The sequence below is a fragment of the Ursus americanus genome, chromosome 26 (assembly GCF_024610735.1).
Source record: "Ursus americanus isolate L20-20 chromosome 26, mUrsAme1.1.p, whole genome shotgun sequence".
NCBI classification, from domain to species: domain Eukaryota; kingdom Metazoa; phylum Chordata; class Mammalia; order Carnivora; family Ursidae; genus Ursus; species Ursus americanus.
In genome coordinates, this window is record NC_142152.1 from 16442165 (window position 1) to 16461432 (window position 19268).

Here is a 19268-nt window from a genome sequence, read left to right on the forward strand (position 1 = left end):
TACCGAAGCCATCATCCTGGTGCTTAAAATCCTCCGCTACTGTCCCTATGATGCCATTTTCCCTTGGTGTCCTTACCCCTCTACTGAGTTTGCTTCCCAGGACCTTACAGGCTTGGAATACAATAAACACACACTTGAGCGCTCCCCTCCCTCCGTGGGTCCATTACACCCCACAGATTCTAATTCCTAGTTTCCTATGACTTTGCATTTTCCCAAGGCTGAACATACTACAAATGTACCTTTATTCACCCAAAGTGCTTCTGAAAGATTGTAGGTAAATCAAATTCCTACCCGCGAATCCTAGTCTCAACTGCCCACAGAAAACTAGTTAGTTAAAGACACCCTGAGATGAGCTATTCTGCAGAGCCCGGAGTTCTCCCTGCGAGCTGCCACGCTCTAGCAGTCTGGACGCCTGCTGTCCGGTCCGCCTGTCGCCGGTCCGTCTTCCTTCCCGTTCTGTGGCTAGTCACACTCAAAACCTCCCCTGCAGGGGGGCAGCTTTGCTGCAGGCCAGTCTTGCTCCTGAACAGAGCGGCCCACCTGGAACCTGCTCCGTCCTGAGACCCAGCACGTCCTGCCTCCGAGCCCGGTCCCCGGCTCCCCCAGGCCCCCTGCCCCCACCCCCCAGCAGGTCCCCGGCCACTGACCGGAAGGGAGGCTGATGCGGTTCCCATCCTTGAGCTTCAGCCGGCTCTTCCTGAACTTGCCCTTGCGTTTCTTCACCCGGGGCTTCTCCTGGCACAGCTGGTGGATGATGATGTTGAGCTCCCGCTCCAGGATGTCGATCTCCCGCTCGGCCAGCTCCTGCTCGCGGCGCCGCAGCAGCTCCTCCTGGGTCTTCTGCTGGAGCGCGGCCCGCGTTAGCTCCTCCTCCCAGGTGCGGAGCTCCTGCAGGGGCAGAAGCATGGCAGAGAAGAGGGGGTGCCCAGGGCAGGCGGGGAGGCCGAGGCCCTCGAGGGCTCTTATAATGCCCCCTACTCTCATTCCCAGGCAGGGGCTCAGGTCTCACAGTTGGCTGGTAAAGGAATCGCTGACCACCCCGGATGCCGGGGAGGGGTAGGCTCAGCCCAGCCACACTGAGGACACAGCTACGGTAGCCCTGGAGACAGGGGCTGAGAGTTTCTAGTTGCTCCTTGATTACTGATTAAAACTGCCTATGACTGGAAAAAAAAATGGGGGTCTGGGTTGAAAATATTATCATGTACTTAAATTTCACAGCCTTGGTTCTATTTTCATTTTTTCCATTATATGAAGGACGTTTTTTTAAACCAGAGCCAACTTAATGTGATCTAGCTGAAAATGTGTCCATGATAAATGAATTGCCCTCCAGGTATCACCTAACATTCGAATAAAATTATATTTCCTGAGTGATTGTTCGAAAGGTAATGAGGCATGTCTTCTAAACCTCTATTCAGCTGGTGAGGGACTCCACGGAGGCATATGGTTTGAACTCTCATCTTGAAGGGCAACCATGTGCTCTGGAAGGATCGTGAGCAAAGAGAAGAGAAAACGCTTCCCGAAGTCTCTGCCAGGCACTTGCTCTAGCACCGCTGCTGTCTTAGATGGGCAGAACCTCTCCCTTCCTCCCCTTTCCCTTCTGTACCCAGCACGGAGTTCCTGAGATGGGGCGGGGGAGGGGGGAGGTGTATGGAATCAGGAAACCGAACAGGTGCGTACAATGATCGAATCTGGAATCTTACTATCAGCGCTGCTTACCCAGGGCCTAAGACTGGCCTGGGGTGGGATGAAGCACTAAAACGTAAAAAAGTGGGGCATTTCTTCAATAAAGCAGTGAGAGCAACACTTCCGTGGTGGAAACTTAAAATTTCTCCATGGAATGTTCTACTCTAAGAAGTCATTCTAGACTAAAACAAAGTACTGCAGAAAGGGAGCCTAGGGCTAGAAAAAAGCATGTGAGCACATACTGGGGAGGCTGAGCAGCGAGCAGAGAACAGAAGAGAGAACAGGGACAAGAGAGGAATAAAATATTCTGATGTTAGGAACTTTTCATTCAACTTGCCCTCTATTCTCACGGGAGTATCAAAGTTGATAATAAAAATTTAAAATAATAAAAGTAAATGGATAATAAAAGTGATAGAAAGGGTGTAAGTGAGAAAAGGATTAGCACCTTGAAAATTGTCTTGGGTGCCTCTGGGTGGCTCAGTTGATTAAACGTCTGACTCTTGGTTTTGGCTTGGGTCATGATCTCAGGGTGGTGAGACTGAGCCTCACATCAGGCTCCACACTGTGGAGCCTGCTTGGGATTCTCTCTCTCTCTCTCTCCCTCTGCCACCCCACTCCATCGCTCCCTCTTAAAAAAAAAAAAAAAAAAAGAAAGGAAAAGAAAAAATTGTTCTGTATATGAGGGGTGCTCAGTGTCAATGAATGAATGAGAAAGAAGGAGGGGAAGATAGAGTTCAATTTTATAAATGCAATCCTTTACAGGAACCCAGATTCATCATTAAGTATCTGAGAGATGAGCCTGAACTTTTGAATGTCTCCTTCGATGAAATAAACCAAAAACAGATTCACTGTCGTATGCCACCCCTCACCCCCAAAGCCTTGGCTCTCCTTGTTCCACTACTGTTTTCACCATCCAGAGAACAAAAACATGTAAGATTCAGAAAAATCATTCCTGGCTGGGTGATTTGCTGATAGATGGGAAAGTTAAAAAGTTCAAGCTAATTTCAGCCTTCCTAAGTCTTCCTCTCCTACCTGCTCTTATCTAGGGGATGGTTTGTGTTGTAGACCCTTCCTTTGAGGGAACTCAGACCCCAGTCCAAAGACAAATCCATCATCACGATACCTGGAAGCAGTAAGTTGAGACAAACTGAGAATGAGCTGAACCACATGGGAAACCAGGACACTCACAGAATACTCGCCAACGGCACCATATTATCAGCCAGACCCTCAAACACGGTGAGTCTCCTCCTCCTTGTGAAACACCCATTTGGGGATCAGCCTCCTAGTATGCAAATCACATCACCTGCATACAATGATGTAAGAGGCATCTCCCCAGAGAGAAAGGTCATTATCCATCCCTCACCCTCAGTTCCCCAACTAGGAGTCTTATAATGGACAGGCATCATAGCACAGTGGTTAAGAGCAAGGACTCTGGAACAAACCACCTGAATCGTGGCCTGGGGCGAGTTACCGTGGGCATTATACGTAACATGGAGTCAACCGCACTAACATCACACAGTTGTTTACATAAGACAATTATGATCTTATTATGTAAGATTATGTAAGAATTCATATAAATCACTTTATAACAGAGCATGGCACATAGTACATGCCCTACGAATGTTAGCTGTTATGAGAATGGGTTTGGCTTCTCCTAGTAACTACCTATGACAAAATCCAACTTTCGTTTTCTTACTGGCAGGTACCTTCATAATTTCACCAATCAAGAGAAAGAAAACCAAGAATCAAGTGATTCAACAACCTAAAAGACCAGCAACTCTAGGTTTCTTCTAGTTGGAACAGCATTAGTAACAGGAGCACCTTCTTTTTTTTTTAAGATTTTATTTATTTACTTATTTGGGAGAGAAAGAGAGAGAGAGAGAGCAGGAGTAGGGGGAGGGGCAGAGGGAGAGAGAGAAGCAGACTCCCTGTTGAGTGGGGAGCCCACCGTGGGGCTCGATCCCAGGACCCTGAAATCATGACCTGAGCCAAAGTTAGATGTTAAACTGACTGAGCCACCCAGGTGCCCCAGGAACACCCTCTTTTAATCATTCTGCCCAATAGTCAGCGTTGGTCCCCTCCCCCACCCAGATCCCAAAAGATTTGTCGTAAGCTCACTCCATTCCCCTGCGGAACACTCACTGACTTGCCAAATAGTACCAGGTTTAGGGTTGCTATGTGGCATAAAAAGGGGTTTAAATCTTCAAATCAGCTCCAGAAATAATTTTTAAGTCATTTGTTTAGGCAACACTATTGGAGAGAAGATGGCTTTAGAATCAGAAGACCCAGGTTGAAGATTCTGTTTCCCCACTTACTGGCTGTGTGACAGGTCACTGACGCTTCGCCCTGAGATGAGAAAGACAGTAACACCTGCCCTCCTGGGGGCAGGCAGGGGCCATGAGACTCCTGGATAAAAAGGACGAAAGGTTCTTTCATCATCACATCTTTCAAGGGAAAGAACTGGGAAGCCATAAGATGTACATAATTTCAGCTACTGTTATTATGTGGCATCCCAAATGCCCAGAGCGGACAATGAGAAGGGAAACAAGAAATTAACCAAGAGACACATGGACGCTTCTTGGGCCCCTAGCTGTAGCCCTTAGATCCAGCCTGGTCCCTGCGGTAGAAACAACATAAGTGCTTGTGATCTGCTTCCCCTCTGTGGACTCAGACTGCTCTCCAGACACCATGGGCCCAGAGAGGAGCCATGTAAGGAATGGCCACCAAAATGAAAGGCAGATGTCTAGTAAGCTAAGAGTATCTGAACTCCTCAGTCAGTTCAGGCTTGAGCCTTTTTCATAAAAACATGCAAAATACCATATAATTTCAGAACCATGGTGCTTTTAGCCCATCTGCTGTTTCTGATTCTGACACCAAAGACAGTAGCAGGATATGCTGGTAAGTGTGCTCAGTGCTGAAGTGTCTCCATCTCAAGTTAACCCCCACTCTGGAAGTCCAGTACGGAACCAAGAAACGTTTCTAGAACCCTCTCATATTTTCTGCTGGTACCTGCCCCATGGCGCTCTTCCTCTGGTTTGGACAATGAAGTAGATACTCTGTGTGAAGAACTAAGGACTCATGACACCCCTACTTGTTCCTGCCAAATCACAGAAAGAACGAAAACGTCTCTACTACTTCAGGTCACACCTGAGACCTGGAGAACTCTCTCTATGGAAAGTCAGGAAGAAAAAGCTGCTCTGTTACCTCAAACTAAGCGGGAAGGTGGTTGTGTCAGAATCTGTCCAGAAGCCCCAGTGGGGAAGGCCCAGTGAGGAAGGCCCAGTGAGGAAGGCCCACTGATTCGATGCACGCCTTCTTCTTGTTTTATTTACCTTTTCTTTGGCCCTGAGTTGGTCAAACATCTCCTGAATCTCATGTTTCCAGTCATCCTGCAGGCAGTGGAAGGAGTCCTTGGGCATCTCAAAGAAGCCGGACTCCTCTATGGTAGTTAGCTGGTCCAGGATATTTGTGAAGGATGGTCGTGAATGAGGGTCAGGATTCCAGCAGTCTGCATGGAACACGAGAGTAGACAGAGAGCACGAATGGACAGAGACAAGCATAAGACAGAATATTATGTGACCTCATTTACCAGAAAACTCCCTCTCATTTTTCCTTCCAGAAACAGAAACACAGGGATTTCAGCAGCCATACGGAGGGCTGGGGAGGTAAAGCAAGCTGCCCAAGCTCATGACCGTGAAGAGTGAACGTGGAAATAAGCTGCAGCAGTTCTGCCCCCAACCGGCTCTGCCTGCTGATTTACCATCAGAAAAGCAAGTCTGAAGAGCTTGGGCTCGACAACCAGGATGTACCATGTTCCTAAACGATTCCAGTCCTGATAGTGGGTAACTAGACTTCGGACCTCAATTTCCCACCAATAAATGAGCAGCCTTCCCCACCTCAATGGGATGATGATCAGGCAAAGATAAAAAGGACTGGACTGGGTGTCGGGAAAAGTGAACTCTACCTATTCTCAGCTCAGACACTAGCTAACAGAGTGCATTTTGCCCCTCTCGGTTTTGGATTTCTCACTCAGGGAATTATAGGGTTGGACCAGGTGACTTCTAGAGTTCCTTTCTTCTCAGATATTCTTCGTTTCTAGATGTAATATGCTCAGAGGTCCTGAAAATAAAAGCTGCTGTATCTTCTCATTTTGTATTAAATAATAAAATACTGAAGTACTGGATAGTGGGCTTTAGTTACTAAGTTGAGCTCTACAGTCGCTGGAGATGGACAGAAGGAGCACCTGTGACATCAGCATAGCGGGTGCCCACATCATCTGAAAGTAGCTCTTCCAACCACCCACAGGACCCCTCCTTGACTGACTCGTACTTCATCTCCTCTCTCCGTAACGGACCCAGAATTGTCTGAAATCTACCCAAGCGCTGCTAAGAAGGTAAACTTTCTCCAGTGTTGTGCCAGTCAGGGGTCACTTACCTTCCATGAGTTTGGCAAAAGGTTCTGGGCACGTAGAAGGAATGGGGAGGGCGAGCTTGTTCATGGCCACTCCATAAGCCACGGCTAAGCCATCGATTCCTCGGAAGGGCACCTCGCCAGTCAAGAGCTCCCAAAGTAGCACCCCATAGCTGAGGAGAGGAAGAAGACAGAAGCAATCTCAGATTGCCACAGATGCGACCTCACGGACAGAGCTTGCGAGGCCTTTCGGAGCTAGCCACATGCTCTCTGCCACGGAGGGAGACCGACACAGCAGACGCACTAATGGGACACAGGCAGGAGACCAGGAGGCCGACCCACTAAAAGCAAAAGTTCTTGAGTTGGGCACACTTGGTGTCAAAGTCTTGTTCCTCAAATTCCCCATCTACAAAGTGTGAATAACAACTCCAGTCTCACAAGGATGCCATGAGACTCACTGAGCGACTCTGAGTGTTGAAATCAGCGCTCCCCGGCCATAGCTTTTCTGTTGTTGTTACTGTTAACTTAAGACTCTGGAAGAAGAGGTCGCCTCCTAAGAATCCATTTTTTCCTGTTTTAAGAAAACTTCAGCTTTCGTCATAGATACATTCTGATCACCTACGACAAACAGATTTTGTCCTGTAACAGGTTTCTTGGAAGGCACACTAGATTGGACAGATCCCTTCCCCTGATCAGTTAACAGAGTCCTGTGTGTAATTCAAAGGGGAAAGTCACACGAGGGTGGCCTATATGGGAAGAGTGGAGCAGTGGGTCAGCTGTGAGGACCTCAGCTTCCTCCTGACCTTTCAAATCCACATGAAGAATTTCCTTTCACATGTCCTGTGAGTCAGAGAATGGGGAGCACAAAGCTCAGAATAATTATTCTACGAATTCACAATCAGAACAAGGCAAAATCGGGGCGCCTGGGTAGCGCAGTCATTAAGTGTCTGCCTTTGGCTCAGGGCATGATCCCGGCGTTCCGGGATCGAGTCCCACATCGGGCTCCTCCGCTGGGAGCCTGCTTCTTCCTCTCCCACTCCCCCTGCTGTGTTCCCTCTCTCGCTGGCTGTCTCTCTGTCACATAAATAAATAAAATCTTTAAAAAAAAAAAAAAAAGAACAAGGCAAAATCACGTAGTGTCCAACCCTTCCAGGAACAGCAATCCTCCCAGGAGAAGCAACCATAAGGCCACGAATAGTTCAAAGAGTGGCTCTCCTTGTATTTTCAACATAAACCTCAATTTTTTAAAAATACTCATCAGTAGTTTACAACCAACAAAGTCATGTTATTTTAAGACAGGGCTCAGCTGGTGGAGTAGGTGACTCTTGATGTCAGGGTCATGAATTCAAGTCCCACGCTGAGCACAGAGATTACTTAATGGAAAAAAAAAAAAAAGTAAGCCCAATACCTATTTCATCATGGTACTTTGTATGCACAAGGTGCCAAGGCATTTATAACATCACCTTGAATCCCTACCATGAACCTGCAAGATAAATATTATCACCATGCTGCAGATGACGAAAGCAAGTTTCAGATAAGTTTAGGGCATACATGGAATAAGTCATGGTGGACCTTGGAACAAGGCTCAATTTCTTCTCTCTAGAATCCCCTTCTACCACTTCTCTGCTTGGTAAACTCTAATCGTCTTTCAGGATAAAATTCAAATGCACCACGGTGTACTCGTTCATTTCACACATCTACTGAAGATTTACTATGCGTCAAGCTCAGTGCTGGACACTGGGATACAGGATACAGGTCTTGTCCATAAAGAGACTAGTGAGAGGAACAGAAAAGACCATCAACTAGAACACAGAGATGAGCCAAGAGAGACACTATGAGTGCACAAAGACACCCAGATGCGCTTCTGGCCAGATCAGGATGGGGGCAGGAGACAACTAACCTTGACTGCCAGGTAGAGGAAGACAGGGATTCAGAGACAGGGGTCAACACGTACAAGCCATGCCTTTCCCTCAAAGAATCCCAAGTGGCCTCGCATGGCTTCAAAGTAAAGCAAGAGGCCAACCAATGCACCAGGGCATCCCAGAAGATCCCTACAGATGGCCCCCCAGAGTGGTCTGGCCAGTCTCCTTGGACAATGGCTTTTCCTTGGTGAGCCCTCCAAATACCATCACTTTATGTATCTCAACAACCAAAAAAAGCCTGGTAGACAGTTGCAGGTCTTGTCTTGACAGTGAGCTGGATTTTAACCCGAGGCTGATGGCAACCGAACTGGACACTTCAGGAAGCCTTCCCTGACACTCCCAGGTGTTTCGGAACCCTTGTCCGGGCTGCAGACGTCTGTTTAGCGGTTATCTGTCGGCCAGCCTACGGGCTCTTCAAGGGCAGGGATAGTAGTTTAATCTTTGAATTCTCGGGCCTCATACATAGTAGGGACTCATATAGTAAATGAGTTGGTGGGTGGGTGTGGGGAAAAGCGCATGGTCAGATGGTCCTGCAGGCTGCACTGTGGACCCTAGAGTAAGCCCCAAATACCAAGAATTCCACTATTATTCTTCCTGCCAAACTTTTACTGTCACTCGTTGAGACAGCGGTGGTGCCAGGCAGCGCTACTCAGTGACCTCCAAGAACTCTCAGCACTGCCGACGAGATTTCCGGCTCACAGCGATTCTCATCTTCAGTTGTCTGCTCCTGGCATTACTGCCAACCTCCACTCTGGGCAATACAAACCCCAAGTCCCAAAGAACCCCTCTCTTCTATCTAGGCGAAGACAACTGGTGTCTGAGCCCTAACTACCTGGAAAGACAATAGAGTGTTTCAAAGATCTAAACCTGTGTCCTCTTTGTGTCCTTGCGATGCCTCTGGGATGGTTTCCATGGAGATGCCTCAGGCCACCTGGAAGAGGGAGGAGCTAGGGACTCTACCCCTCTCAGTTTCGAGGAGGGCAGCTCTGCTCTCGCCTGGCTTGTTTCTTCGTTCATCTGCATTTCGCTCCATTGGAAAGGCTCCACAACTAAGAGGAGCTGGTCAAATGCTGCTCAAGGAAGATTCAGACAGACTTGAGTCAAATGTCGACTTTACCACTCACAGCAGTATAGCCCTGGGAAAGGAAGCTCCTCGGTTTTCCTCACCTGTGCAACAAAGACCACGCTTCCCCCTTCACAGAATAACAGCAAGGGATAAATAACGTGACTACTACTTCTCCAGAAGCTTCCATGTATGGCTAGTGAACTCTGTGTTTCCCCTTGGGAAGGGCCTGGAACAAGCAAGCATCTGGTGGGATCAGGGAAAGCCCGCAGTGTCGGCTGGGCACCTTGCTGAGGGACACCAGCATGCAGGCAAGAAGCCTTCTGGGAATGAGTGAACCAGTTTTCCTCTGCCAATGTTCCTCTTTATTTCTGTAACCGAAGGTGGTAATGTAAATGAAGCCTTGGTGTTCCTTTGGCAGGAATACAGTTCAAGAAAGGAACTAAAGAATCACACACTGGGTGGGTCTGAGCCCCAGGGAGAGGTGGGCAGAAGTCCACATGATTTACCTCAGGTCTGACCTACTCTGATGTCCTCCCAGGGCTGAGAGAAGGTCAAGAGGCCCTTTTAAGACTGTGTGCAAGCAGCCAAAGTACTAGCTCAGCTGAAACTCTGCCTCAGCCCCTCCCCCAGCAGAGAGCCGCCAGCTCCCCCAGTGCTCTCAGTGATTTCCCAGGAGCCCTTGCAACCTCACCCCAAACCCTGGGGAATGCACCCTGTGTCAATAATTAACCACCTCCAGGGGTATGGTAATCCTTTCCACTATTTGGTGGGTGGGGTCATAGGTCAGCGAGGGGTGTTCTGTGTTTTCAAAGTGAGGAAAAGCACCAGAGTGGCTAGCAGCCCGACCAAAGGCACAGCAAATCCTGAGCTGGACTGGGATGATTTTTGTTTTTTTTCTTTTTTTTTTTTTAAAGATTTTATTTATTTGACAGAGATAGAGACATCCAGCGAGAGAGGGAACACAAGCAGGGGGAGTGGGAGAGGAAGAAGCAGGCTCATAGAGGAGGAGCCTGATGTGGGGCTCGATCCCATAACGCCGGGATCACGCCCTGAGCCGAAGGCAGACGCCTAACCGCTGTGCCACCCAGGCACCCCTGGGATGATTTTTCTTATTAACCTATGTGGTCTCTAAGACACACACCCTGAAAGGAGAAGGCGTCCCTCGAATGGGCTGCTACACGTGGTAATCAGCTGTGACCCCACATTCCAGAAACCACACTGACTGTTCTATGACCTTTGGCAAAGGGGCGCCTGGGTGGTGCAGTTGGTTAAGCATCCGACTCCTGATTTTGGCTCCTGAGACAGAGCCCTAAGTTGGGCTCCGTCCTCAGCATGGAGTCTGCTTAAGACTCTCTCTGCCTCTCTCTCTGCCCCTCTCCTCTGCTCACTTTCTCTCTCTCTCTAAAATCAATCAATCTTTAAAAAAATATCTTTGGCAAAGACAGTTGAACCATCACATGAGAAAACACTCCATAAATTGTAAAGTAACATTAAACTATTCTTGTTGCTAACCAGACCTCATTCAAAATGATTTATTAATGTATGTAATATATACATGAATACATTGACACAATATATATTTATTGATACGGTAATATGTTCATGCTATATTATATTCCAAAGGCAGCTTATGAAACAGAATAATCCCATTTAAAGGGATGGGTAGATGAGCATGTGAACAGAAATACATGTACCGTAATATTAATAGAGGTTATTCTTTATTTTTTTTTTTAAGATTTTATTTATTTATTTGACAGAGACAGCCAGCGAGAGAGGGAACACAAGCAGGGGGAGTGGGAGAGAAAGAAGCAGGCTCCTAGCGGAGGAGCCTGATGTGGGGCTTGATCCCAGAACACTGGGATCACGCCCTGAGCCAAAGGCAGACGCTTAACGACTGCGCCACCCAGGCGCCCCTAGAGGTTATTCTTTAGAAGTGGGTAATGGGTGATTTCTTTTTCCCTTTTTTTCCATCCATATTTTCTAATTTTTTTCATTTTACTTCTGTAATTTAAAAAACTTAAAATGCCTCTACTCCACCCCCCCCACACCAGGCAAGATGTCATTACAGAAGACCACTAACCACTGCGCTCCCCACACAGCACCACCAGTGGGTAAGGGTTTCGTCAACTACTCTTCCTGAGGCGGTCTAAATCCGAGCAGGTTAGGAAACGTATGAAGTTGAGGATCTGGGCCACTACCATCATATCCTCCATCACAGCATATGGAAGAGGCCCAGAGAACTACACACTCGAAAAGCAGTAAGACAAGCTCAGCTGGCCTTGGGCACCCAGCACCAGCAGAGGCCGAGAGGCCCCAGACCCCAGGGAGTTCCAGGAGGGTGGGGGGTGGACGCAGGCTCAGCCTAGTACCTGGCAAAGAGTTAGCATTCAACAAACAATTCCTGAATGAGTAAACGAATTATAAGTCAATTTGGGAATGAGCTTTGTCCAACTTCCTAGGCCTGCTTGGGTCCCCTCTGGGACATCCAGCTGGGCCCCAGGCATGGTGCGCCAATCATCCTGGGAGAGGCTGCCCAAAGTGCAGGAATAAGAGTATACCAACGGCAACAGTTGGTAGGCACAAAGTTCCAAGAGACATAGCTAGTTTCTTTTTTTTTTTAAGATTTTATTTATTTATTTGACAGAGAGAGAGAGAACACAAGCAGGCAGAGCCCCAGAGGGAAAGGAGAAGCAAACTCCCTGGAGCCTGATGCGGGGCTCGATCCCAGGACTCTGGGATCATGACGTGAGCTGAAAGCAGATGCTTAATGGACTGAGCAGCCAGGCGCCCCGAGACATATCTAGTCCTAGTCACAGCTTTACCTCTACCACCTGGCGGAACTTAGGCAAGTGACTTAAACCATCTCAGCCTCTGTCACCTCATCTGTATAACTTGGGGGGAGTCTTGTGAGGAACAAATGAGATAAAAAAAAGAGGCACAGCGTTTGGCACACAGCCTCGCTCATAAGCATTTGTGTAGGTGGTGAATACCGTTACCAGGGTATGCATATTGTACATACAGCAACGGGCGCGAGATTTCCGCTGGTGAATGTACAAGAGCACTTGGAGCCACTTAGGTAAGTAGGCTCGAGGCGGGTGGGATTAAAGGCGCATCTGATGGGCTCCAATACACTGCTGCTTGCAGGAAATGCTGCAGCATGGAAGCTGACTGTGGCAAGTGGCTGACTGTCCCCCAAATCCATTCTCCCCTTCTTCCATAATAAGAGTTTTAGCTGGACACACAGTTATCCAGCGGGAGCCTACATTTGCCTCCCTCCTTTGGAGCCAAGTGTGCGCACATAACCGAGAGCACGCAATGGGTGCATACAGAAGACATGGGCACGACTTCTGGGTTGTCTCCAAATCAAAGACAAGCTGCTTGCTGATGGATAAGCTCTTTTTTCTCCGTTTCTGCAGAATATAATGCTGAACTAATAGTCACTCAGATGTAACCATTCAGACAAGAACAGTGCACCGAGGGACCCAGAACGAACCTGGGTTTCTTTTTCTTCTTCTTTTTTTGAGAGAGAGAGAGAGACAGAGAGAGCACACAAGCAGGGGAGGGGCAGAGAGAGAGGGAGAGAATCTCAAGCAGGCTCCATGCTCAGTGCAGAGCCTGATGCAGGGCTTAATCTCAGAATCCTGAGATCATGACCTGAGCCAAAACCAAGAGTCAGATGCTTAACAGACTTAGCTACCCAAGGGCCCCAAGAACCCTATGTATGTTTTTTCCTATACATACATACCTATGATAAAGTTTAATTTATAAATTAAGCACAGTAAGAGATGAACAATATATTATAATAAAAGTTGTGAAAATATGCTCTCTCTCTCAAAATCTCACAGCTCTACACTCACCCTTCTTCTTGTGATGATGTGAGATGATAAGAAGTCTACGTGATGAGATGAAGTGAGGTGAATGATGTAAGCATTGTGACACAGAGTTAGGTATTCTGATGATGGGTCTGGCCTTCCAGACCATGGTTGACCACGGGTAAACGAAACAATAAAAAAACAAAACCACTGATAAGGAAGGACTACTGTAGTCACAGGCAAAAAAATGAAGTTAAAGGTAACATAGGTATAAATATTCATAACCTTGGACATGATTTCTTAAATATGACACCAAAAGCACAAGCAACCAGAGAAAAAAATAGATAAATTGGACCTCATCAAAATTAAAAATGTTTGTGTTTCAAAGAACACCATCAAGAAAGTAAAAAGAGGGGCGCCTGGGTGGCACAGTGGTTAAGCGTCTGCCTTCGGCTCAGGGCGTGATCCCGGCGTTATGGGATCGAGCCCCACATCAGGCTCCTCTGCTGTGAGCCTGCTTCTTCCTCTCCCACTCCCCCTGCTTGTGTTCCCTCTCTTGCTGGCTGTCTCTATCTCTGTTGAATAAATAAATAAAATCTTAAAAAAAAAAAAAAAAAGAAAGTAAAAAGAAAAAGACCACAGAAAGGGGGATAATATTTGCAGATCATGTATCTGATAAGGGACTTGTATTAAGGATATATAAAGAACTCTTTCAACTTAAAAACAAGATGACAACTAACCCAATTTTAAAATAGGCAAAGGATCTGAACAGACATTTATCCAGAAAAGATATACAAATGGCCAATCAGCACATGGGAAGATGCTCAACATGAGTAGTCATTACGGAAATACGACCAAGACTCCACTGAGATACGCATATCTAACAGGATGGCAATAATTAAAAAGACATATAACAGCAAGTGTTGAGAGGATGGAGAGAAATCAGAACCCTCCTATGTTGCTAATGAAAATGGAAAATGATATAGCTGTGGTAAAAAATAGTTTGGTGGTTCCTCAGAAAGTTAAACACAGAATTACCATATGGCTTGGCAAATCCATTCCCAGGCATATACTCAAGAGAACTGAAGATATGTTGACACAAAAGCTTGTATAAAAATGTCCACAACGGCCTTATTCACAACTGCCAAAAAGTGGAAACAATTCACATGTCCAGCAGCTTATGAATGGATAAACAAATTTCCATACAACGGAATATTATTTCGCTACAAACAGGAACAGAGTTCTGACTCAAGCTACAACACGGATGAACCCTGAAACTATGATAAAAGAAGCCAGTCACTAAGACCACATATTGTATGATTCCATGTGTATGAAATGTCTACAACAGGCAAACCCACAGAGACAGAAAGTAAATTAGTAGTTGCTGGGGGTAGGGGGAGGCAGGGTTCAGGAATGACTACTAATAGGCACTGGGTTTCTTGTGGTGTGATAAAAATATTCTGGAAACAGCAGTTGTAGTGGTTGGAATGGTAACCCTAAAATGATATGTCCATGTCCTAATACTCAGAATCCTTATGTGGAACAGAATCTCCCCTCAAGTTTCTACAGGGAGTATAGCCCTTCTAATACTGATGTCACACTTCGGGCCTCCAGACTGCAAATGTCCATTGTTTAAAGCCACCAGGTCTGTGGTAATTTGTTACAGTGGCCCTAGCAATTAAACAATGGTGATTTATACAAATTTGGTAAATTTACCAAAAAGCATTGACTTCTACATTTTAAAGGGTGAACTTTATAATTAAGATCTCAATAAAGCTGTTACTTAAAATACACACTCAGGGTGCCTGGATGGCTCAGTCGGTTAAACATCCGACTCTTGACTTCAGCTCAGGTCACGATCTCAGGGTCGTGAGACTGAGCCCCGCCTCGGGCTCCACACTCAGCACAGAGTCTGCTTGTGATTCTTTCCCCTTTTGTCTCCCTCCCTCTCCCCCCTACTCATGTGCGCTTTCTCTTTCTCTCAAATAAATAAAATCTTAAAAAAAACCCTGAAATACATACACTCACCATATACACACACCAGCTCACTTTACAACTCAGCAGGAAGAAACAATTTCATGGGCCAAGTACAATGATAACCTATGGTCCTTTCTTTTGGCATACCACGTGACGTTACTATCACTCAGCCATGACGATGCACTCTGTAGAAGCTCATCCTCCCACCAGTGAGGACAAGATTTTTATTACTTAATTAATTTATTTATTGAAGGCAAGATTTTTAGATCCATGTCCTTATGACCTATTGGGCTGATATTTACTAGGGGGGTGGTTGGTCTAATCTGTGATCCTGAGGTTCTGGGTATCTGCTTAAGACCCATCTTTTCCCATTTCTATATCACTGTTCAACAGATAGAGCCCTGACTAAAAGGTTAACCAGACAACTAGAAAGGATAATTTCCAACCCACGAAAATGAAAGAGATCGCACAAAGAATACTCATCAGTTGAAGAGCTTACCATGGGGACAAGTCCAGCAGTAACAGCCACAGTTACTAAGGCAGCCAGGATGACCCCAGGAAAGGTTCCCAGGAATGACCGGGTGCCCTCGCCACCCTACGGTCAGATACGGGAGTGTCCACTGCCCCTGGGATCTACTGGTCTTTCCTACGAGCAATCACCAACACATAGAGGTGGTACCTGCCACCACACTAAAGGGACTTTGGGTAGGTGAAGGCATTGGAAATGGTCCCATGCCAACCTGGAAATTACTGTAGATTGCTCTGAAGGGGTCGCTTAGACCTATTTGGAGAGCCTGGGAGTCTACGCATCTTCAAGTCTCCAAGTCCTGAAATGTGTGTGCAGCCAAAATAGACCTGGGAAGCACTGACCCTGAGCCTCTGGACCTTACCTCCACACGTCACTGCCTTTGGAAAACATGGAGGCACGAATGACTTCGGGTGCCATCCAAGCATATGTCCCTGCTGCGCTCATCTTTGTGGTTCGGTGCCATTCTCGAGCCAGGCCGAAATCAGTGATCTTCAGAATCTTGTTGCTCAGGTCTCCATTCTCCACCTTCTGGAGGATCAATACTGGGCAAGGAAAAGACACAGAAGAAATCAGAAAGTCTTTATTAATCACAAGAAAACCAGTGAATACAACAGAGTCCTCCTGCCAGACTCTTGTCCTCTCCTTCAGGCTCCCTGGGTAGCTACCATGGACTGATGGTAGGAACCATCATTTTTGGTAAGATTTTTGAGCCAAGTCTTTAATAGGCACTATCTTTAACTCACAACCACCTTATGAGGTAGGTGCCATTGCCATATTCTTTTTACAAGATGAGGAAACTGAGATACAGCACCAACGAATAAGCCAGGACTGCAACACAGGCAGCAGGACTCAAGAGTCCTCTCTATTAACCCTCACGGCGTACAGCCCATTCACACCCTATGGAAGGAGCCGTGAGGTCACAGCTGACCCTTCTGAGGAGAGCCTACTTGGGTTTCCTGTCTGCCTGGGCACTCCTGGGCCATAACCATTCTCAGACCACAAGGAATGGTGAAACACAGTGGATTTTCAAGGTTTCATACTGTACCTGGACAGTTTCTATGAACCTCTCCAAGTTACTTTACTTAAGCCTATAAGAAAACATGTCTTTGGGCACAGAGATTTCCCCTTGACCTGGGAACTCACTCCCAGGCTGACAAATTGGCAAAGTCAAAGGGTACATACATGTTCACAGCCACGAATCTCTCTGTGGATATGACCCAGGAAGAAAGAAATAGTGCACTGAACCAGTTATACCCTGGGCCTGTCTCCCAAGTTCTAACACCAAAGCACCACCGTGTGGAGCCATCTTGGCTCTCCTAGGATGGTAGACGAAGCGGCCACCTCTCCAACAGGATGGTTCCAGGGATATGTGTCCCCTTGCAGGAGCCAATCTTCCTAAAAAGAGCAGAAATGCTAACTGACTAAAGTGCTGTAAGCTAAGCCAAGGAACTCTGAGCGGGTGATGGATGCGAGCAAGCCAGACCTCCATTTCCACAAGTAGGATGGTTCTGAAGGTTCCATGTAAGCACCACCTCTCGTGAGCGGGACATTGAACCGCCGAGAATTCAGAGCTCTATACTCAGGATTTCAGAGAAGGAAGAGGAGTCTCTCCCCCTCCCTGCTATTCAAGTCCAAACGGGGAGGGTGGGGAAAGGAACCCACTGAAGACAGAATGACAACTAAAAACAGGTTGACTCAGTTCTTCCAGCCACTCTGTCTAGGTAAACAATGAAAAAATGAGTTCTGAGCCCTACATGGGCCGGGTTACACCCTTCCTGGGTTGATTCTCCACTGACTCCCACTGAGGGGCTCTTAAGAAGGCTTTACCTTTGCCTCTCTGAGAGATCTTTGCAATTTAAGACTCTCTGAGAACTCAAACTCTTTCAGTATCTAAAGAAAGGGACCTGTGATGGTGGTACTTTGGGAACCAAGGAGGGGCTTGGGGGTGCCTTTGAGGGCAAGGGCCTTAGACAGTTCCCTCAAATCACACACTGTACTTTTCTCTTCCTGCCCCGAGCCTGCAAATGTCCACTGAATTGTTACATATTGGAAGGATGTGGGCCAAAGATCTCTGCATCCTACGTGCTTTTCAGAAAATCAGCAGTGAAGAGGGATTACAAGGAGCTACGGAGCTGGAAGCACAAAGAAAACAGTGCCAGCCCCTCCCTAGATCTAATGGACTGGGTGTCCTTCCTCCACACCCTCTCTCGGACTCCCCTGACACACCCCACCCAGCTCTGAGTTGAATGGATCCAAGCCTCTAAAGGCTTGGACAGATTTAAAGAAAAAAAAAAAAAAAAAAACCGTCTCCGTCTCATCAAATAACAAAAATCTTTCCAGATTCTTCTGTGCCCCCTCCCCATCTCTGCCAGCACAGATAACAGACAAATATGCACTCAAATTGCTGGGCCAGTGGCACTAAAGAAACTCCTCATTCCCTGTACTGAGGCAGCCACCAGCCGCTGACCATTTCTAAGCCGCCCTAAAACCAAAGATTCGGAGTGAGCCCATTCACTTACACAGCCAGTGGGGTTTGGTCTTGTTACCCACCGCCCCTCCCCCCGACTCCAGGTGCTGGGACTGGGTAAGTGGGAGGAGGGTAACAGTTTCACGATACATAGGGCCAGCTGAGCTTCTGCAGAGTCTATGCTGGAAGGGGGAGCAAAGAAGTTTAGGTTCTATTGGAGGAAATGGAATTTTAGAAAATGAATGGCCTGGTGAAGACGATGTTTTAAATACCCTAGTCTGTCAGATGGCTTAAGAGGGTTGGCAGAATGATGGAGATGGGGCAAGAATCAGCCCAGGAAAGATCTGCCTGAGTATGAGTGCCTTCAGATAGGGCAGGTCCAGTCCAGTTCCACCTAGTCCCCCCCACGCCCTGCTGCCTGAAATCCAGCGGACTTCAAACAAGTTTCCCCATCTGTCGGACCCCTGAAGGCATCAGAATTAGAAATCCCTGGCCTTGGGGTCCTGACTTCAGCGAAGAGGAGAGGCTGTTCTCAGAAGCCAGCCAGTTATCCTGGCTATGACTCTCGATCTCTATCTAGTTCCAAAACATTTTTCATCCCCAAAAAGGAAATCCATACTCATCAGCAATCATTCCCCATTCTCCCCTCCACCTGGCCCTCAGCAGCCACCAATGTGCTATCTCCATGGATTTTCCTATTGTGGATACTATGTACAAATGGAATCGTGCAACAGGTGACACACCTGGTTATGCCACGTAGCATAATGTTCTCAAGGTCCCTCCATATTACAGCCTGTAGCCACATGGCATTCCTTTCTAGGGTTGAATACTATGCCATGGTATGTATACACCACAATTCGTTTAGCCACCTGTCCAGGACAGACACCTGAGCTGTTTCCACCTTGTGCTTATCGCGAGGTAGTGCCGCTTTGCACACATAGGTACGTCTCTTTGTTTCTGGACCTGTGTTCAGTCCTTTGGGATACGTACATCGGAGTGGAATTACTAGGTAATTATGGTAATTCTATGTTTGCTGTTTCCACAGCAGCTGCACCATTTTACATCGCCACCAGCACCGTATGAGGGTTCCAATTTCTCCACATCCCAACACACTTATTTTCCTTTTTATTTACTTTTTAAAATTATAGCCATCCTAGAGGATGTGGAGTGGTATCTTACTGTGGTTTGGACTTGTTTTTCCCTAATGACTAATGATGCTGAACATTTTTTCATGTGCTTGTTTGCCGTTTGTATACTTTTTTTTTTTTTTAAGATTTTATTTATTTATTCGACAGAGAGAGAGACAGCCAGCGAGAGAGGGAACACAAGCAGGGGGAGTGGGAGAGGAAGAAGCAGACTCATAGCGGAGGAGCCGGATGTGGGGCTCGATCCCATAATGCCA

General features: G+C 47.0%; 1 protein-coding gene across 4 annotated transcripts in view; it reads right to left on the bottom strand.

Annotated features, from left to right (window-relative positions):
• The window catches only part of MAP3K9 (mitogen-activated protein kinase kinase kinase 9), a 76005-nt gene that overhangs the window by 15939 nt on the left and 40798 nt on the right, over window positions 1–19268 (bottom strand). For all 4 annotated transcript variants that reach the window (XM_087856071.1, XM_045807914.2, XM_087856072.1 and 1 more), the window contains 4 exons: window positions 15761–15941; window positions 6118–6266; window positions 5016–5191; window positions 648–888 (listed from right to left, as the gene is read on the bottom strand). In XM_087856071.1, the coding sequence (XP_087712197.1) occupies window positions 648–888; window positions 5016–5191; window positions 6118–6266; window positions 15761–15941 (747 nt within the window). The remainder of the gene's footprint in view (window positions 1–647; window positions 889–5015; window positions 5192–6117; window positions 6267–15760; window positions 15942–19268) is intronic.